Source organism: Pipistrellus kuhlii, unplaced genomic scaffold (genome assembly GCF_014108245.1).
Source record: "Pipistrellus kuhlii isolate mPipKuh1 unplaced genomic scaffold, mPipKuh1.p scaffold_m20_p_15, whole genome shotgun sequence".
Taxonomy (NCBI): Eukaryota; Metazoa; Chordata; class Mammalia; order Chiroptera; family Vespertilionidae; genus Pipistrellus; species Pipistrellus kuhlii.
In genome coordinates, this window is record NW_023425460.1 from 35069388 (window position 1) to 35092148 (window position 22761).

Consider the following 22761-nt stretch of genomic DNA (forward strand, 5'->3'; position numbering starts at 1 on the left):
CCAGAACAGAGGGCACTGCCAGAGCTGCCACATTAGGTATCAAGAAATATTTGATAAATGAATTTCATTTTATTTGGATTTGATAGTCCTGTCTTGCCACTACTTAGAGGCCAATTATAACTTTCCTCCTGCTTCTCTGAGTATTGGCAATCCTACCAATTTCACCTGGGGACCTAATAAGAAATTCCTAATTCCTTTGTCCTGGCCATTAATGAGCTATTGAACTGAGGAGGAAAAGGTGCATCTCATGGGGATACTATTCAATATAGTTACTTCAGACCATTTAAAAACTCCAAATCACAAAAACGAATCTCTGTCACAAGTGGCAAGTCAGCCAAATTTCTGATACTCAAGAGATTAAAGTTTTTGATGTTGTATTTTTGAAAGTTTCTTTAGGAGTTTCGCTTTGTTTTTAATAATTAGTCAAGCATTAGAAATTATTCATATTAGAAAGTTTTTTTTTTAACATCAAGGCATACACTGATAAATTAGGAATCCATAAAACTTTTATGAACAACTGTCTAGTTTTTGTTTCTGGATATAGACGTAGGTACACCATAATTACACAATTGTCTGAAAGGCTAATTATTCTAATGGATCAAGAGATTGACCTTCTAATTCTTTTTAATAAATATATTGGGGAAGAGATGATAAGACAGTGGGGCAGAGAAAGAGATGGAAAGGCTGAGAGAATCAAAGAAGTAAATAAATAGAGATCAGACTGAGTAGGTTGACCAGCAATGGGAAGACTCACACATGCAATTCACTGATGCCAGTATAATTAAATGCTTGAAAAAATGCTTGGGTGGATTAGAAAAGTGCTTGAGTGCTCTCAATCATTACTTTTTTAAAATTCATGTACTCATTTAACATTTATATAGTATCACGTGGCCTTTTTTTTTTTTTTTTTTTTTTAAGTACTAGAAATGCAAAAATGAGTGGCATGGTTTTTGACCTCAAAAATGTCTTGGTTCATTGTGGAAGTCAGACATAATTTTTTGATAATATATATGTAATATTAGGAAAGAGGCAGTATAATAAAGATACGTAGCTGGAGTTAAGGGGTCATTTGTGAAAATGGCATGTATGTACTCTCTGAACTTCCAAGATTATAATGTTGAAAGAGAGATTCAATATAAGTGAAGAAGCCATCAATCAGGGCTACGATAGAAGAAGGTATGAATCTCATAGGAAAATAGTCTCTATATTTGAACTGAGAGAATCCTGTGTTGTGGAGTCAGAGAACAATTAAAAACTAACCTGGCCAAGCCCTGGATGGTGGGGCTCAGCTGGTTGGGTGTCATCCTGTGCACCAGAAGTTTGCTGGTTGAATTCCCATTCAAGAAACATGCCAGTGTTAAGGACTGGATCCATAATAGGGGGCATGCAGGGGGAAGCCAGTTGATGTTACCCTCTCACATCAGTGTTTCTCTTTCTCCCTCTCCCTTCCTCTCTATCTAAACATCAATAAATTATTATGTTTTTAAAGGATCACAGAGAATGAAGGGTGTCAGGAAAAGCTTTCCAGAGGAGATGATCTTTGGACTATGTCCTCTGGTTAAGTCAGGATAGGCAGGTACTTGATAATTAAATAAAGGGAAGGAAACAAGTACTCAGAATTGCTTAAGTCCTTAGCAGCATTCCTTAAAGAGTTTCTGACGTGGTATCCACAAAGGCCAGATCCTCCTCTTACCTTTGAAGGAAAGATGGGACAATGCTGCCCAGAACATCTCAGATACTCAATATTCATCCATCCTTAAAATGGCATCAGGGAGGGGAAATGATCCTAGCATCCATTCTGAACAAATAGGAAATTGCTTTTTTTAAGGTATGACCTGAAAGACACAACCCTCTCCCACCTATTTGGGTATATTCGGCACTACTCAATTTATCTGTATCAAAAACTCCAAGGGCTGAATTGATTGTGCAGTAAATTGAACCTCGGGTTCCATTCTGAGTGTTTGAAAGGTGACACTCCATGCACTAAGCTCCCTTGATTAGGTTGTGTTTTTTATTCTAATATGTTGAAATATCTCTGCAGCCCTGGTGTTGTCTCTGCTGGGGCCAGGAAATGCAGTTTCGATCAAATCTCATAATAATATGGAGAGATGTTGAAGATTATTCCCTATTGATAATCCAAACCTCCAGACAGCGAGATGCTGGGGAGAATTTAATAACCTGAAAAATTGTTGCAGAAGAGTGTGATTTTATTTTCAGCTGTCTCTTTCATGTTCTTGTTTCTGACCCAGGGTGAGTTTTGACGAGGGCCACTCCTGGGACAAGTATGGCTTCACTCCGGTTCCTCTCTTTGTCGACGGGGCTCTGGTGGAGGCTGGAGTGGAAACCCAGATCATGACGTGAGTACTTCTTTTGCTTTTGGTGTAAAGGAATCCAGAGGCCTGAGTTCTACTCTAACCCACCAAGGCCATGATTTTCCCCAGGGAACCCTTTACCAAAACATTTCTATGTCTGAGCTGATGTTTTCTCATCTTGAAAATGGAAATATTTATGCTTGTACATAAATATATCTGATCAACAAACCAGAGGAGAGAAGCTAGGTTACTCATTGAAATGTTAAGATTTCTAACAGAATTTAAAATAATATTGTAATAGTTTTTCCTTCATCCAAAACCCAAAGAAACTGAAATCTTATGTCTTTACATCGGTTTCTATATCCAAAACATTCCAGTAAGATACTAGGGACAGGGACAAGAAGAAGCAAAACAATCAACACACTGAAAACATGGAATATTTTAAGAGAAACCCCTAAAGTCTGTCACGTTCACACTCACACACTCACTCATATACACTCATGCTTATAGTTGTTTTTGTTCCACTTTAGATTAATTTGTCATCAAAATTTGTCTATATTCCTTTATAATGTGAATAGATGGTAGGATACAGATCTTAAAGTTGTAAAAAGCCATGAATTACTTTCTGAATATTAAAGAAAATAATAACAATATTTTTTTCTAAAAGTATATCAAATTTAAATCCCTAAAAAGTTGACTGCCTGTGTGTGTTTGTGTGCATGTATGTATGTAGGGGATATGGAAGAATAGTTATGATGATGCTACACTAGCTGTTACAACCTTCTGAACTCCTATAATAACAATCAGACTCTATGACTAAGCTGCCAAGTCACTTTACTAAGAGTTAACAATATTGGATGCAAATTTATCTGTATAAACCATAAGGAATACTTAATGCTTAGAGTCTAAAGCTACATTATTTGATGGATAAAAAACAATATATAACCTAAGTATGAGTTGAGTTCTAGATATTTGAGGGCAGTAACATAATGTAATTTTTTTCTAAAATACAAAGTACATATACAGATATATGTACTAGTATAGTGGTTATATATATATATATTCTAGAGGGCTGGTGCATGAAAATTCATGCACTGAAGGGGGTGTCCCTTAGCCCAGCATGCCCCCTCTCACAGTCTGGGAACCTCAGGGGCAGGAGGTGAAATGGTGATCAGGAGAAGGCAATGCCCCCATCATACCTCTGCTGCTGCCACTGCCAGCAGCACAAGCCTCAGCTAGTCCAGTTACCTGAGCCTCGCGCATCTATGGGAAGCTGGACAACTACCATCAGAGGCTTGCTTGTGCCTCGGGCCAGCCCTGGGGGTGTGGGGGCTGACGGAACTGGGGGACTCCAGAGGCAGGCGCAGAGAGGCCCAGCCCACCTGGGGACGGGCCTAGTTGTGCCACACACCTGCCACCTCAGTGGGGCTGAGGGCACTGGGCACCACCATCTTGTGGCTGTTGGTGCCACCATCTTTGAGTGTATGACAGTCAATTAGCATACCCCCCCCCTTATTGGCTGTAGGCACCACCATCTTTGTGAGGGTGTGGTGATCAATTAGCATATTGCATGTTTATACATTAAATAAATGTGATATAAAAATATCATGTTACCCAGAATACTCTGCCAAGAGATTAGAAATTGTTCATGTGAATTCCAGGAAGTGGATGGAATATTAGGAAAAACCACCATGTTTTTTCAGAAGGATCTCTAACCATGAGCTGATACTTCCAAATTATTTCCATCCTTCACTTAATCACTAGATATAAAAAGGAAACCTTCAAAATTAAAAAAAAAGGAAACCTTCATCTTTTCTAGGACTTTATTTGATATGGATATCAAAAAGTTTAAGTATTGAGCTCTAAATTCTGTAAGGCAAGGTACATAACATTCAGGAAGGTTGTGCAGCCCACTTAAATTTATTAAGGCAGATGTAACTGCTTATCATATCCAAATCTTAATTGTCCCAGCATTTTGGATAGCAAAGATGTACAAGGTCCTACAAACATGCATTCCCTGTTTCTGTACCAGGGAGACATGCTGGTCTTCCTTTCTTCTCGGCTTCTCCTCATTTCATAATGTGCTTTTTCCTACATTCTCTTCAGGTCTATTGAACTCATTGCATGCTCTTCTTGGACATCACTTTGAACAATATCACATAGATTCTAATTTCCACATGAACTGGCATTCTCTAACAAATTTAAGGCCACAGTTTAAACTCTCTGTTCATCCAGCCTTTAATGTTAATAATTTTTCCCTCAGATTCAGATAGAGTTTAACTGGTCACATGAATGTGAGAGAAATTGACCTCAGGGCCAAACCATTTAATGAAAAGACTAGATGGCTCTTCTATTTCCCTTTCCTCCCACTAAAACTCCATAAGAGTGTGGCTGAGTTTCTGTCCCCACTTCTATCTTGCTTATTGCAATATTTTAAATGCTAGTAAGTAGGAAAGGAGCTAGAATAGTGCATAATTTTCTTATAAGACAGAAAAGAATTTGTCTTTTCATGAAATGAAGATGAGTTTGGCAGCAGTCATCTACCCAAGTATAAATAATTCAGGCTCCCTGTTTTTGACTTTTTATTAAATTCAACATTTTTCTAGTGTGAAAATGACACAAGTTTTTCCAGGGCTCTTCACATAGCCAGAGGGTGAGCTCTTAAAGGGTTGTCAAGAGGCAATTTCTGCTTCTCTCCTAGATTTGAAAAGGATTTTAAAATCAAGTGGCCCACTAGGTAGGGTTGACCAGTGCTGTTTCTTCGTGTAATGACAATCATAAGAATGGAAGCAGGAGTTCAAAAAACTTTTATATATTTCTTAGGAACTATGAGGACAGGGAGACCATTTGGGGATAAAATGCTTAACCTTGCAATTTCACCAAAACCTATTACTGATGTAGGCTATGCTTCTATATTCTTTCCCTTCTGTGCTAACTCTGACTCTATAGCTTAGCTGTAGTCAAGGAGAAGAAAAAAAAAGGTTTTACTAATGTATCTTGTTAACTTCATTTGGAGCATTTAAATGTTAAACAGTTTGTGATGGTTTTTATGTGTAAACTTAAATGGGCCATGGTATGCCTAAACATTTGGTAAAACATTATTCTGGGTGTTTCTGTGAAGGTGGTTTTAGATAAGATTGCCATGTAAATGAATAAACTAAGTAAAGCAGATTGATCTCCCTTATGTGGGTGGGCTTCATCCAATCAGGTGAAGGCTTGACTAGAACAAAATCCTGTTCTTTATTGAGCAAAAGAGACTTCCTCCTGCCTGGTGCTTTCACACTGGAGCATGGTTTATTCTTGCCTTTGGACTCCAACTGAAACACTTGCTCTTTCTGGGTCTCAAGAATGTCAGCTTGCAGACTGGAACTCCACCACTGCTCTCCTGGGTGTTTAGCTTGCCCACCCACCCTAAAGATCTTGAAACTACACACACACACACACACACACACACACACACACACACACACACACAAAATCCTACTTATTATGTTTCTCTGGAAAATGCTAATACACACTTTATTTATTCAAAAACACTTAATAAGACCCTAGTATGTTTTAGTTTCTCGAGGGATATAAAAAAGGGAGATACAATTCTTTCCACTTTTTAAAAAATATATTTTATTGATTTTTTTTTTTTTTTTTACAGAGGAAGAAAGAGGGATAGAGAGTTAGAAACATCGATGAGAGAGAGTTACTGATCAGCTGCCTCTTGCACACTCCCTACTGGGGATGTGCCCATAACCAAGGTACATGCCCTTGACCAGAATCAAACCTAGGACCTTTCAGTCTGCAGGCCGATGCTCTATCCACTGAATGTTTTTCCTAACAATCCTTCCCTTAACCCACCAGATGAGTTCTGGTCCCCATGCTATATGGTTTCCAAACCTTGATAACATTTTAGACAATTAATATTATGAAAAATAACATTATTTATTTAGTTTAGTTCCTCTCCACCTTCATCCACCCTTACTATAGACCCACAAACACACATGTCTATTCACGGACATACACACACACACACACACACACACACACACACACACACACGACTTTAAGTCCCCATGAGAAAGAATCTTTGTGTATCTTGTTCATTGAGTGCCATGTGTTTATCAGTTTTGTGCTAGCATTGAGGATTTAACAGTATATATGTATTGAATGGTATTGGATGAATAAATGAGTGAATGAATTAACTGGTGCAACATATGGTCCTTAATAATTTTACCAGTGTTTTGAGTGTTGTGGCTTCTCTGGCCCATGGCTTTCGCATTCTAGGACATCGCCAATGGATTTCTAGATATTCCAAAGGGCTGTGATCAGAATCCAGTAGTTGCAAATTATGGGGGCTGGAGGCTGGGCAGCCATTTGAGCGGGCTGTGTCTGTGTGCAGAGGTATGTGCAGGGGTGAGAAAGCAGCAGGGTGGTATGGCATGTGACACAAAGGGTGGCTAGAGAATGAGGACCCTCCTGGGAATGATTTCTGATTTCCTCCAGCTTCCAGTCCTCCCGAAGGCCCCTGCTCAGGGGGATGAAATTGAACACTGCGGCTCAGCAGGGGAATCTGTGGGAGAAACAGTTCCCAGCTTGCAGGCTTGGGATTTGCTTACTTTTATTGCTCCTTTCCTTGCTGTCTTTTCAAATGTTATTATTTCAACATTTCCCTGGTAACCTTGACAGAAACCATCTAGTCTGGCCTAATTCACAGTGAAATGTGACCATTCTTATTACTTACTATGAAGGACAAGGCTGGTTGATTGACAAGCCAGAGGGCCTATTGCCATTGTAAGCAGGGGACCCTCCAGCTGATGAGATGCCTGTGGCTATTAGAGCCAGAGCTTCTTTGGTCCACTCTTTCTTGAAAAGTTTGCCCCCAGATTAGCACTTGAAGGAAAGCTCTGTGTCGCTGGACTCAGATGTGGAGTCAGATGGGGAAACGGATTTCCGGCATGCTCACAGCTACATTTGAAATTCCTTCTTGATATGAAATGTTGGAAGCAGCTGGCTGTGATTTAGCTGATCTTTGACAGAGGCCAGGGGGGAACTTAGCCACCTCCCAGAAAACAAGAAATCCCCCAAAGGAGTGGCACAGCTTTCCTGGAAGAAAGGGCAGACACACTGCTTCCCAGGAGCGAGCAGCAGCTCTCTTGTGTCTGTTCAGCACCTGCCTTTGGTCAAAGCTGATGTCACTGAAATCTCCCCACAAGCTGCCATGTAGGTCCGATGATCAGCATCGGGCTAATGAGAACACCAAGGCCCGGGGAAGTGAAGTGCTCAGCTGGCATGCTCTGTAGGAGGCAAACTGAGAACAAGGGATATGCATTTCAAACTTCCAGCTGGGAGGTGAAATTTAAGAAAAGGTGCTAGAATTCTCCAAGGTGTCATCAGTCCCTTAAGGGCCATGTGTGGGGAGAGGGGCAAGCTGTTAGTAGTCACTAAGTACCAATGAGTGTTCGTGGTGCTGTTAGACACAATGTCACAGCAACCCATACAAACCAACGTTTGGATAGAGATGACAAATGTGAACGAATTAGAGATGACAATTAAATGGTAAGGGATGGCCCAAATTGTAGTTGTCATTGGATATCTAAGAAGTGATTAAAGATAGAGCAGTACAGAGACTTCTTGGCTATGTGGGGAGGAAGAAGAGAGGGGCATTCCGGGGGGAGAGGGGTGGAGCAAAATCAGCAAATGTGAGCAGTGGGTGCTGCCTGGTCTGCACAAGGGAGAGTGTGATGTGGGCAGCACCAGGGATGTTTTTGGCAGACTGGCTAGGGCTGATTGCCTTGCTAACTCCCTGCATAAATCCAGTCTCACTGGCTTATATTGCTGATCCATTGTTCCACCAGCAGAACTGTAACCCAAGTGAAGGGGGAGAGAGAGCCTTTTGCCTAGGAAATAATGCAAACCCCAAAGCTGCAGAGGTTTGAAGGGGAAAAAGAAACAGCAAAAACCTTCTTCCCGCCTAAGAACCCGTGGCCACATGCTTAGCAGGGAACATGCTTTTGAAGGCAAGCTTAGCACAATGTGGAGCCCCAGGCCTGAGCTTAAATGCAGTGTTTAACCTCCAGTAACTGCATTCAATGAAGTCATTGGAAATGAACCAGGGCTGCTTCCATTGATCTGATTTCCCATACTCTGTTGTTTGCTGGAAGAGCCTGACTTGTCTTTGCCCAAAGTAAGTGAGTCCAGAAATCGGCAAATCCAGTGGAACTCCCAAGTCCTTACCTCTCGGTTTGGCTGCTGGATTCACACCCCTCAGGGTGTCATCAGACGTGCCATCCACTCAGAGGCCCACTGTCATTGGTGCCAAGGAACACTGAAGCCAGCTGTGTGCCTTCATAGGAGCTTTTGGATGGCACTGGGAGGTACTGGGGGCTGGCAGTGACCTGGGGGAAAAAAGCTTATTTTGAACAATGGGTTGCTGAGTGGGGATTGAGCGGTGGCTTAGGACATGAGTTTTGGAGGTTGATGCTCCAGGAAAAGCATTCAGGTTGCCACTTAGCTATGCATGTCACTTAGGTGCTTTACTTACCTTCTGTCTGAGCTCATGTTTCTTCAGCTGGGTGTGAGGATTAAGTCCCATAGTCTTCATCCAGGGATATCAGACATGTTTGTAGTCTCCCTCGTCTGATGACTAAGAAATGGGCTATGGCTCCTTTAACTTTTCTGGCCACAGGGTCTTTATTCTGCAATGTCCTGTGAGAGTTGCAATAGGCTATGCATAATGAGTGGGCATTAACTCATAGACTCTGAAATTTAAATTACTCACCACTTTCACATGTTGAGAAATATTGTTCTTCATGCGATTCCTCCCATCCTCCATACACCCCACATTTAAAATGCAAAAGCCATCGTTCACTTTGAGGCCACTCAACACAGGTAGCAGACAGATTTGTCCCACGGGCTGTAATTTGCAGACGCTGAACAACAGCGCACCTGGAGCTTCATCCATTGTGAATATGTTGCAAATATCATTGACATTTTTGACAATTTCTACAAACTTCCCCTACCCATAAGCCACTTCCCCCCTTGCACCTTCGTATGAGGTATTGGAAAGGCAGATCATTTGGAATGGCTTGAAGGTGTTCTCATATCTGATGCAGGACCCATGGTCAAGGGTCACCTCTTTCAGGAAGCACTCTACTATTTGTCCAGCTCCTCCTCACTTACTTTTATTGAATTCTTATCTTATGCTTCAGGGTTTGGCTCACAACTATATTTAATTTGCTTTTTTTATATTGAAGCAAACTTTGCAAAGTCAGAAATATCTGGCAATGTTGAACACAAATGCCCATCATCCACCAGCCTGCTAGAGCTGCATGGGAGCTGCCCACTTGGGATCAGACGTGCTGTTTATTGCCCCATCTCTTACCTGATGTGCATGCATTGGCCCCTGTTGCTTCAGCTCACTCACTGTCCATTTAAGTTGTCCTCCTGGCTCCTGTGAGATTTTGAATGTGTGATGCTTAATATAAATTCTACATCCACACTTTTATATTTGTATTGCGTTTCTTACAGTTCCTCTTGAAGGTTTTAAAAAATCAGTTAAGTACAAAGAATAATGTCACAAGCACCTTTGTACCAACTACCTAGAATGAATAAATATTAGCATGCTGTCATTTGGGCTTCAGATTTTTATAGGAGAAATGAGCAAGGCATCCCAGGTAGAGGTGGTCTTCTAGGTACTGCCCATTTTCAGACCTTTTAACCTTATATCCTACATAAATCAATGGGTGCCATGGATTTGATGTATATTCTTCTAATACATGTGTGGATACATTTCATGCATATCTGTTTATTCATAGAAATATATGCGACATTGCTGTGAGTGTTTTATAAATGTACAATATAATGTAGCTAAATGCTATCATTCTCCTGCATGCTTCTGTCACTCAATGTTATTGATCTTGGGGTCTATCCATTTAGTCCAGATATTTTCAATGCCACATGGAATTCTGTCATGAAACAAATATGCACAATTTATTCCCCATTCTCCTATCAATGGTTTGGCATTACCACAAATGGTATTGTCCTATCTTTGTACAAGAACCTCCAGGGATATAAGTTCTCTGAGCTACATACATACCTACATGTGGAATCGCTGGGCCATGGGGAATGGGACTACCACCTTTCTTTTGGGGTTTCCTAATTGTTTTGCATATTAGTCATCTTTGCAATTAGAGTGTGAGGTCTGTCTTAGTCTGTAAGGATTCACCAAGTACAACTGTCTTAATCCCTCATCCCTCACAGCACTGAATGTGAGGCTGTGCATAACGGATGCTCAGCAGACACATGTTGAGTGAGTGATGCTATTGGACTGAAATGAAACTCTTTAAAGGAAAGAGATGCATTTTACACTTTTCTGATGTGTTTAGCTCTGTTAAGGATTTAACACAAAGTAGGAGACTGAGCAATATAATGACGTAGGAAGCCAGCTGTCCCTCCTGTGGCTACTCTCTCACAGCTTTTTCATTGATTTCCTCCCCTCCTAAATATCCTGAATATCCATTTCGCCCTCTTGTTTCTATCTCTTAGGGTCTCCTTCATCACCCAACTCATCTCTCACAGGTTCACAGACCACAGTTGCTAACTCTGTGTTATGGACTTGAAGCTTTCAAACCCTTTCGCAGAGCTTATTAAGTTTGGAGAAAAGAATACAAGTTGTTTGGGCATAGGATGATTTATTTAATTTTCTAAAGTCAATTTTCTTTCTCTGTTCTGTTCAATTCCGATGCCCTTCAGTCCCCTCTCCTCCTCTTCTCCGATGCCTTTTCCTCCCAGCCTCATTCCACCATCTCACCGATCATAGAATCATGTAATTAGCACAGGCTCTGCTTGCAGGATTCTTGGCTATTGATCCTCTGCCTCTTTCCATTAAGGTCTAGCTCATGTCTCACTTTTGCTTAATGCAGTTCCCCTCTAGCTGCTGACCTCCTTTACCACTAAGCCCCTCTGCACCCTAATGGGAAAACAGTCAGACAGCATGGATGCACACCAGTAGCTGTGGCCTGGATTTCTGGAGACCCACAACTGCTAGCCGCTGATGGCTAACCTTTGAATAACATCTGTCCTCAGCAGCTTCTTCCATGGGAGCAGAAAGAAGGGCTTATGGAAGGAAGAGGCAAGACAAAGCATGGGAAGCCTTTCTGAGAGAACTGGGCTTTCAAAGAAATATTTTTAAAAAGGACTCAGGGGTCCACCTGTTTCAAGTTCTTTCTCTCAAAAACATTATTCTATCTTTATTCAAAAGTATGTATTGAGTGTGTGCTACAAGGTAGGCAGGATCCTAAGTGTGCTGAGAGCAGGACTCCGGCATGGACAAGATCTCTGTTGATGGGATATTTATGTTTTAAAGCCTCTTCCTCACCTTATAGGAGGAATATCAGTTTTGTATGAGGCTCATTTCAGTTCGAGTGTGCATGGCATCTGCTCTACAACCCAATTCTAAGGCTTTTTAAAAAATATATTTTTATTGACTTCAGAGAGGAAGGGAGAGGGAGAGAGAGATAGAAACAGCAAAGATGAGAGAGAATCATTAATCAGCTTCTTTCTGCATGCCCCTACTGGGAATAAAGCCAACAACCCAGGCTTATGTCCTTGATTGAAATCGAACCCAGGACCTGTCAGTCCACAGGCTGACTCTCCGTCCACTGAGCCAAACAGGGAAGATATTACCATAAACCTCAGAGTTTCTCTAAGTTCCAAAGATTCAAATGCCAGCTATAGCTTCAGATTGTTGCTTGCCTTGTCTGAGAAAGAATAGAAGGGAATATCACAGAATATTATATTAATAAGTGGTTACCTCCAAGGGGTTTTCAATTTTCTCATGTATAGATTTTTTAAGTTTTCAAAATTTTTATGAGAATGCAGTTTTTATCATGAGAAAAGAGAAACCATTTATCAAAATGTACGCATGAAAAAAAAAAAAAAAAGGCATCGCCCAGTTATTGAAATGGAGGGGCTGTGTCCTAGGGGGCGATTGTGTGGGTCACACTTACATACTTTTGAGGTTGTCACCTAAAGGAACGGAGAGTATTGCATACCCATCACCCCTCCCTGAGCTCTGAGTGAATTAATACTAAATCACCACAAATAAACGGGCTACTGGAACCCAATCCAAGAACGTGTCCATTTTCTATTCCTGGACACAGGTCCCACTCAAAGAATAAAAATTAAGAAGATTGCTAGGTAGTGGCTTCTGATGAAGCAGTGCTCTAACTAATTTCTTCAAGGTCATCTGGTTAATTTATGCTACATTTAGAAGTATTGTGTATTTTAAAAATTAATGAAATATTTAATTATAGCAAGGTTGCCCGTGACCTTTTGCGGAATGACTTCATCATAAATCTGAAGGCATTTCAGAACTATTTTCTGGGTTTCTAATAATTTGCTCTCAAATTAATGACATGCAGCCCGTGAAAGGAGTTGAGGCTGAGGGATTGAGTTGAGACATGCCGTTTCCTAGCAATGGCTAACTCTGAGTCCTGGATGGAGGTGGTGTAGAAGATGGTGTGTGACTCACCGGAATCCAAAGCAGATTTAACTGTTTACTTAAAGGAATGAGAAATAAATCCAGTGTGTCAATGGAGGAGATTGCACGTGGCCAGACCAAGTGATTGCAGAGCATTTGAATCAGGGCACATTTATCTACATGCCAATATGGAGGTAACATCTGGACCAATGGGAGAATTCATTTTCTGCCCTGACACTTTATGAATTCAACAGGGGTTCTCCCTCATTCATAAATTGAAGGTCTGTGCTTGCCCTCCTGCTTGCTGGCCACCAAGAAAGCCCAGCTTAGACTCCATAATCCTAGTATATATATGGGCTCAATGAGAACAGCTAAGCTGTCCCTGAGGGTGGGGAGTGGGGAGCAGGATCATTTCTCCAGGGACCAGGATACATCAGCATCTATGTCATTCTGATAATTCATCTGATCCAGTAGAGTCAGGGAGGAAGGAAAAGAACTGAGGAGGAAGAATGATCATGGAGGGCATAACAGAGATGTTAACATTTAAAAATTAAAATTAAAAAGAATAAATCAAGAAGATAGAATTACCTCAAAACCTGTAGTGTTGCGGTTACATGATACAAAAAACTATAAGCAAAACACAAGGAGAAAATGGAAGATTTGCATTATCTCAGGGAATTACTCTGATAACCTTTAAAGTCTATAGAACTAGACTTTTCATAAGAATTTTTTAAAAGGACTCAGAGCAAAAGTAATAGAACAAGCAATTAAAAAGTAGTATAATTTTGGATTTGAGCACTGTTAGAAAGCTTTATTTAGAAGGCTTTTATATAAACTTCATCATCATGGAGGACAATAAGAGGAAGAGATAGGTCCTAAGGCAGGTCCATCACAATACAACATTATCCTAGTTGAACTCATTCAGATGTCCCCACACAAGTCAGTCTGCAGGGAAACCCTCCTGTTGTACTGTCTAGGCACTGTGTTATCTTTTTTTTCACATTTCTCCTAGTAATGAATTCTCTCCTTTTTTTCTCTGAGAGATGTGGTCAACCACTGTCTCCTTGAAACTTCTCTCAGCTTTGATACCTATTTGATAAAAGTTGGTATAATTAGAGATGGAAAAAAGAGCCAGATTACTATGCAGAAGAGAATCAGCTGACCCAGAATTGCTCTCTGGTAAAGAGAAAAAAAACATCTTTACAGAGCCTACTCCTATAATTACATTTAGTGTGGCATTGTTTCCACCTAAATTATAGCAATTATATACTAAGATCCCTTTTGAAATCATTTAATTAATGAGTAGGTAACCTTCTGTGTGTGTGGAATTCTAATGAAATCTTTTATTTTTACAAACCAGCTTCCTCCCTTAAATTAATTACTCCCCTCCCCACAAGGCTAACTGAGGTCTGGATGGTGGACTAGGGAAGCTGTATTATTTAGAGTCCCAGCAAATCACAGTTGTTTGTGGAAAACCTAGCACAGTCCAAGATAACCAGGAAAAGTGAAGATGCTGCTCGTTTCTCCCTGACATTGTTTTTGTCCTTCTTAACCTCAAAGGACACATAGCTAGGCTGTGTTCTTTGGCCCAGAAATAGGGTCAGATAAAGCTATTACCCCAATTTTGGAAGAAGTAAGTGATTTAATAAATTAATCCCATCCATTAATCAACCCAGAACTATTTATTGAGCATCTGTTATATGAAAGAAGATCCAGTGGAGACAAAGATGAATGATTCTAGATAAATCCTTTCTGTATGGGGTCACCAGGAGATAGATAGCTTGTACACCTGGAGGTAGACATAGCGATTGAAAGAAAATAAACTCTTGAAAATTGTCTTGAAAGGGCTGTGTTTTGTCTAGACTATTTCTGCATCCCATCTGTTGAGTATATATGTCAAGGATTAAAAATTATTTTCGCTAAGGAAGTTTGAAAGATCAAATGATTTGCTCAAGGTCAGCTAGCTAATTTAGTGGCAGATGAAGAGTAGAAAATTTGTCTATATCCTTACCTAGCATTCTTGCTATCATGCCCAGACAATATGTATATTAAAATTTAAATAATAGCACATGGATCTAGGATGATACTCTGCGGCCAAGTTCACACTATCACCAGTGAGTTAAAAGGGAGAGAGACAGAGAGAGAGAGAGAGAGAGAGAGAGAGAGAGAGAGAGAGAGAGAGAGAGAGAGAGAGAGAGAGAGAGAGAGACTGTTAGGTAGTACAAGAAGATGAATGTTCAGCAGAGCCAAAATATCTCATGAAAAAACCTAGGCTGCAAGGTAAAAAGAAAAAGAAAACCAGAAATAATAAATTTTAATTGATTTTTTTCTAAAAATCAATATTGTGAGAAATAGCTTAGAGAATTCATTTATTTTGTCCTGTGATTGGAAGAAATTTCTTCAGGGACACTAAAGGGCAGGCTACCAGTTTACAGACTGTCATCTCTATTTATGTATGAGATATGTACTTTCCACTTTTCTAGATGTCTCACACACACGCACATGCGCAACAAAGAAATCCCTGAGTTTGAAGTTAGTATGTTTCAAAAAGGATTTGCAACCAATCTTATTGAAAGCCCTTGATGAGCAGGACCTTGGGTTGAGTCCATGGAGTTTCCAATAATAAGAATGATGGTGATGGTAATGAACATTTGTTGTTCATTGAAATTCTCAAGATTTCCACATACATTATTTCACATTATACAGTTTTGATTATATTGGTGAAATTACAGGGGTGGGCTCTGGCCGGGTGGCTCAGTTGGTTGGATTGTCAACCTGTAGACCAAATGTTTGCAGATTTGATCTCCAATTGGGGCATATACAGGAGGCAACCAATTGATGCTTCTCTCTCACATCAATGTTTCTCTTACATTGATGTTTCTCTCCTCCATCTCTCTCTAACAATTTTAAAAACATATACTTGGGTAAGGATAAAAAAAATTACAGGGGTGGGCAAAAGTAGGTTTACATAATACAATAATTAATGAATAATAATGTAAAAATAAATTGTGTGTTCCTTGTACTCACAACTGTAAATCCACTTTTGCCTACCTGCACACTTAACACACTGAGATAAGAAGAGGGACTAGGAATGCATTTCTGAAGGAAGAATTCAAAATTGTATGTGTGATTTTTTTTTTGCTTGTTTGTTTGATTGTGTGTGTGTGTGTGTGTGTGTGTGTGTGTGTGTGTTTGTTTTGTTTTGTTTTGTAACTGCAAGAAAATGGGACTATGGATAAAAGTGGATTTGACCATGCTAGGAATTGCCTTGTTCCATAGTTGATCAATAATAATCAGTTAGCCACTTTTGGTCAAGGAACTACTATTGAAAGGTTCTAGGAAGCACAAAGAAATACAAGAATCTTTCTCAGCCTTAGGAGCTTTCTAATTGGTTGACAAAAATTTGACTAACAAAACAACAACATTAAGAAATCACTGCCCAGCAGGTTTGATTCAGTAGATTAAGCATCATCTCATGTTTCAATAGGTCACCCATTTGATTCCTGGTCAGGGGACATGCCTGAATTGTGTGCAGGAGCAGGCAGCCAATCTGTTTCTCTCTCATAGATTCTCTCTCTCTCTCTCTCTCTCTCTCTCTCTCTCTCTCTCTCTCTCTCTCTCTCTCTTTCTCTCTCTCTTTCTCTCTCTCTTTCTCTCTCTTTTTCTCTCTCTCTCAATTCCTTTCTCATTGAAAAAATCAATAAAAATATTGAAAACAATAAATAAATTATCAATAGTTGTCTGGAGCAGTATTTCCCAAATGTTGCAGAGACCACATGGCAAGAAGATTAGCATACTCCTAAGTGAAAATATTAGTGTATCAATTTATAGTTTGGGGAAGGACCTAGGATGCACAATGTAAGGAAATCTGGGATAGAAGCCAAAGAAATACAGATTAAAATAATGCACCTGCCAATATAACAGAAGAGAAGAACCTGCATTAGTCCACAAGTCCTGACTGGGGACCAATTTCTGTGTTCAGTCCTGAAATGAGCACTCTGAGATCATAAACAGATCATGAACATCCTTAGAGGCTCAGGGTCAATTAGGCTGTGCACCTGAATGATGCTTATATTCTCTGCAACAAGAGCTCTGGGAAACGGTTAAGCCTGAACTTGAAGTTCTAAGCTTACTAATGCTTGGGCATTCCTTTCCTCTGTGGACTAACTTTACCTATTAGAAAAATATAATATGTCATATTTTTTTAAACTTTTACTCTTTCATGTTTTGTTATTTTTTAATACTCAAAAGATCTTCCTAGAATGGCTACTTATTGGACTTCTCCTTCCTAAGTTATCTCCAGGTAAACCAGCCATAGTTTTTATATTACTTCTAGATAAATATATGATAAATGATAGATAGATAGATGATAGATAGATAGATAGATAGATGATAGGTGAAAAGTGGTCTCAAATTATAGAGCATTCAGTATTAATTCCTTGAGGTTGCTATAACAAATTTCCATAAATTGTGTAGATAAAATAATGGCAATATATTCTCTCACAATTCTGGAGCCAGAGTCCAAGGTTAAATTGGCAGCATGGCTTCACTCACTCTAGTGTACTAGGAATCATTTGTTCTATGCTATTACATTTTCTGTTGGCTCCAGCTGTTTCTTGACTTATGGTCTCAGAAATCTAACATTTGCCTTTGTCTAATTATGGCCTTCTACTCTCTCCATGTATCTCTTCTTTGTATTTTTTAAAATAAAATTTATTGGGTGAAATTGGCTAGTAAGATTATAAGGTTTAAAGTATACAATCTATAACATATCATCTGCACATCACACTTTATATTCACTTCCTTCACCATATATTTTATCCCCTTTGCCCTTTACTAATTCCCACCTCCCTTCCCCTCTGGTAATCACAATACCATTGTCTGTGTCTATGAGTTTTGTTTGTTTGTTCATTTATTGCTTTCAGTTTTTTATGTGAGTGGAATCATATGGCTCTTGACTTTTTCCAATCTGACTTATTTTGTTTAGCATGATATTCTCAAAATCCATCTAAGTTGTTGCAAATGACAGTATTTCATCTTTTCTTTTATGGCTGAGTAGTATTGCATATTATGTATGTGCCCTGTCTTCTTTTACCAATTAACTATTGAGGGACACTTTGTTTTCATGTCTCAGCCACAGTGCATAATGCTGCAATATCATTACAAATAAAATTTTTCAAGTTTTTTTGGTAGATACCCAGAAGAGGGGTTGCTGGATCATATTGGACTTCAGGCTAATCCTGATAATCCAGGATAAATTCAACTGGAGATCTTTAACTTGTAAATCAAAGACTTTTTTCCAATAAGGTCTCATTGAGGGTTACAGCTTGGATCTCTTAGGGAGCACTATTCATTTCAGTACACAATCTTTTTTTTTTTTTTTTTTTTTTTTTTTTTTACTATATTTTATTGATTTTTACAGAGAGGGATAGAGAGTTAGAAACATCGATGAGAGAGAATCATCGAACAGCTGCCTTTTACACACCCCCTACTAGGGATGTGCCCGCAACCAAGGTACATGCCCTTGACCAGAATCTAGCCCAGGACCTTTCAGTCCGCAGCCCGACGCTCTATCCACTGAGCCAAACCGGTTTTGGCTCAGTACACAATCTTGATCACTCTCCTTTTCAGTGGCTTTTAAACATTGGAAACTGTGAACCCATTTGAAAATCTGATAAAATATATGTATTGTACTTTCTGTATATAGAAACACATATGCGAATGAACACATATTTTTATTTAATATTTCAAGAGATTCAAACTCTACTATTACCACCAAGGTTTATAAGTTTACTGCACATTGAGGTTTGTAGTTCAGATCATTCTTGAATGATGACATCTAAAACTACCTACACATTTTCTCTGTGATCTAGTATAATGTAGCATAGACCAGGATATTTCCACTTTTGCTCTAGATAATATACATAATTTTGTATTAATTAATGCATTCTTAGGTCACCTTAAATATTTTGGTCTCTTTGAAGTGTGTACTTACATTAATCCCATTATATATGAAAACTCTTAAGCTTTCATTATTATTATTATTATTGTTATTGTTATTATTATTATTTTTAAGCTGAGTTTCACTGAGCCCCATTTCATCTATATAATACTTATGTAGTTGACAAAGGGAAGACTTGACATTTCATCCTGTTGTGTCACATGCTATTAAATTCAGTCTGTTGCTCATTCTGTCAAGATCTTTTTTGGGTCCTGATTCTGCCATCAAGTATATTGACTGTTTCTTCCAGCTTTGTGTCATTAGAAAACGTGATTTTCAATGAGGACCATTATTTTCATGTCTTCAAGTCATTAATAAAAATGATGAACAAGAAAGAGCAGACAGCAGAACCTTGCAGCTGACTACTCACACCCTTCCTCATGGTTGATTTTAATGCCTTAATTAGGTACTGTTCAGCCACATAATTTTACTACCACCTGGCTCATAGTTTTTCATCTTTTTTTCCAACTGTGCTGTGATAGACCATGTCAGGAGCCTTGCTGATAGGTAAATCATACACCTCATATTTCCCTCTTCTGTCTGTCTAGAAATCCTTTCATAGAAAAGGATGGAATTAATCTGAAATGATGTAGTTTATGATGCATGAAATAACTGTAAACTATTTGGAGTAGGCAGAGTGTTTGATTTAGCATCACTGATAACCTGCTACTCAGAGTACTCAAATCAGGGATGACTTACAGGAGAGGTGGCATTTAAATATGGCAGGAGTGGATAGGCTGGATAGAGAGGGAAGAGACATTCATCAAGGTCTCATCTCCTCTCGTTGTTGTCTTTTCCAATGAGCTTTCAACTTAACTCTCCTCTCTTCAAAGAAGTATACACTTTTGATGAGTTATAACTCTTTTTTTAAAATATATTTTTATTGATTTTTCACAGAGAGGAAGAGAGAGAGATAGAGAGTTAGAAACATCGATGAGAGAGAATCATTGATCAGCTGCCTCTTGCACAGCCCCCACAGCATCCAAGGTACATGCCCTTGCCCAAATCGAACCCGGGACCTTTCAGTCCGCAGGCCGACGCTCTATCCACTGATCCAAACCGGTCCCGGCTGAATTATAACTCTTGTTAAAATTTAAAATGGACTGACTCATGTTCTCTCCATGAAATGAATGAGAGGTAATAAGGTGAAAATACCTTAGTTGAAACTTGACATGGATGTATTAGATTCAAAGACCACTAAATACAGCAAGAATCTAAGAGAACCGAGAGAACCAGGGAAGATACTTAAATTAAGTTTGCTCTGCTCCACACAATATGGGTCACACAATCCAGGATATTTAGCCCCATGGCTTCCACTACCCAGGGATGAACTAAGACTCATATAAAAACCATATACTTTTACTTAAGGAGAGACCCTCTGTTCCCACCTCAAAGTCTGTTTAATTTTCTTTTAGACAAAGCTCTAAAACTTTTATTTAATATTGAACCATTAGCACATTAAAATTCATTTCTTTAAGTGTATTTTAAATTGTATGATCTAAACGGAAATTATATTTCTTTCCATATTTTACAATATTAAGCAGCTGCTACCCTTCCCAAAGCATCTTTGTGTTTCAGGTGACAGAGGAAATGTCCCTTGAGGAGAATTAGTCTCTCAGTGTCATTATCAGAATACCTGAACTTGGGGAGATAAAAATCCAGGTCTGGGAGCATGAGTAAGTCTTAATGAAATGGAAGCCATCCAATTCCTTGAAATATTTCAGTTGATTTAAGTTCCTGGCATATTGGTCTCCCCTTTACATCACTGTGATGGATGTCTTGCATTGTAATTACAAGACATGCCACCTGAGTGGAGTATGGGTGATCAATCCATTTTTCTAGAAATGATTGATTATTCATATTTATAGGGCTATCAACTGCTGAGTTTTGAAAAGGTCAGTATGGATCATCTACCCATATTGTGTACTATTTTACTATACATAAAGATGAGTTTCTTTTATGAGACTCCTGTGATTTTTCAAGGAAGGGAGGAGGAGGGTGATATTCACATAAATTAAGCAATGGGAATATTCTTACACTCAGTTGAAATTTTGGAATTGGCAGGTTCATACTTTTGATTAACTAACCCACCTCCCACCCCAGCATACACAGACATAATCTACTTTACAGAGGAGGAAACAGTCCTTGACAGTGGACATCGGTAAAGAAAATACCATGGCTTGGGATTAAAGACATATAAGGCTGAATATCAAAATGTGACCAACAGTTCTATCTTGGTGGATAATTTTGGACTTTGAATTTTTCCTTCTCTGTCCTTTTCTATATTTTAATTCTTCACTATAAAGCATAGATATTACTTTTGCAGTTAAAAATGATTGGTTTTTAAGCCCATTGTGAATGCATTTTGCTGATTTTTGTGGATACAGTAGACTTCTACACCATGGCCTTCAAAGAACATACTTTGAAAGAACCAGTGAAATCCAGGCTGCAATTCAGTCTTCTATCCCCCCAGTCTTTGTGCATTAGTGACTGACTTCAAGGATTTCTCTGTTTGTCTTTGCCATCCTTCCCCTAAACACAGAGTTTTTGGCCACTTCAGCCTTCGCTCTGAGTGGCAGTTGGTGAAAGTGGACTACAAATCTATCTTCAGCCGGCGCTGCACCAAGGAAGACTACCAGACCTGGCACCTGCTCAATCAGGTACACCACCAGGAAGAAGAGCCACTAAAAGCTCTGTTATTTATATCTGACATTTTCTATGTGGAGTGGGGCTTCTGAGGATAATGGTGGGCTTAGGGAAAGGGGTGAAGCTCATATATCTAGGTTCAGTAGAGTTAGACGGTATTAGGGACAATTTTGCATTCTGAGATCCTGATCTACTCATTGAAGTCACTGTGATGGGGGGCAGTGATAACCTGGGATTTTAGTCTATCCATAGAGAAATAAGCTCAGACAGAAGGAGAGTGACCCTCCATAGGTTCAATCATTATACCTCCCCATTGGGGGGAGGAGCATTTCTCAGGCTAGCTTGGAGCAAGGGCCCAAGAGCATTGGGAACAGAACCACTAAGAAAGGGTGAAAGGTGGAAATGATGGTATCTACCAATAGCAGATGTTTATTGGTACACAGCATAGTCAGGCATCTGTATTCTCCAGAACCGGTGGATTCTTATAATTTGCACTAACTTCTCCCATTCTTTTTGCCCTTAACTAGGAATAACTTGGGCATGGTTGTTTATCATAGAGAGGGATTCTCAGGTCAACTTCAGTTTTACTTGGAAGATGATGTAAAAATTTGCCAGAAGTATAATGCTTTCCATTAGAGTTTCTGCTGAAATTTATTGGGCAATTGTGGTGTCAGTGAAGATGGTGGGAGTCATTGAATTCCCCCTGGAGATGGAGAAGAAACAGGATGGAGTAAACATCACTGGCCAAGTTGGGAGGAGGAGTAGTGATAGGCCAGCCTTGCATAGTTTTCCTTTTGTATGATAGTAAAAGAGCAGCCCTTTTATCCTGAAACTCCCAAACTGTTACTGGGACTGAGATTGCTACCGAGTGACAAAAAGAGAATGAAAAGCCTAATGCTTCCTGTTGAGAAGCTGTTTTACTTTATCTTCTTTGTGTATTTCTGTCTCTCTCACTATGGACTTTCTTTCTAAGGGGGAACCTTGTGTCATGGGAGAAAGGAAAATATTCAAGAAACGCAAGCCAGGAGCTCAGTGTGCCCTGGGCCGAGACTCCTCGGGGACGGTGGTCTCAGAACCCTGTGTCTGTGCTGACTGGGACTTTGAGTGGTGAGTCCCTTGCCTCTCAATGCCATTTTCAACAAGATGTTTACTTGTTTTGGGGAGAGAAAGAAAATGCATTAGGGGAGGAACTACTGGCCTGTATGCCCATCTACCCCAATTCCTGGGCCAGATGGGAAGTTTGCATCCCTGGAAGAGGGACAGAAGGAGGCATTTTCACAGAGAAGCATGTCCAATGGGACTTCTCATCTTCAGGGAGCAGCTGTTTGGAA

General features: G+C 39.6%; 1 protein-coding gene across 2 annotated transcripts in view; it reads left to right on the forward strand.

Annotated features, from left to right (window-relative positions):
* Positions 1-22761, forward strand: part of SORCS3 (sortilin related VPS10 domain containing receptor 3) — a 481307-nt gene that overhangs the window by 414516 nt on the left and 44030 nt on the right. For both annotated transcript variants that reach the window (XM_036438956.2, XM_036438955.2), the window contains exons 14-16: positions 2250-2357; positions 21327-21444; positions 22404-22537. In XM_036438956.2, coding sequence (XP_036294849.1) covers positions 2250-2357; positions 21327-21444; positions 22404-22537 — 360 coding nt within the window. The remainder of the gene's footprint in view (positions 1-2249; positions 2358-21326; positions 21445-22403; positions 22538-22761) is intronic.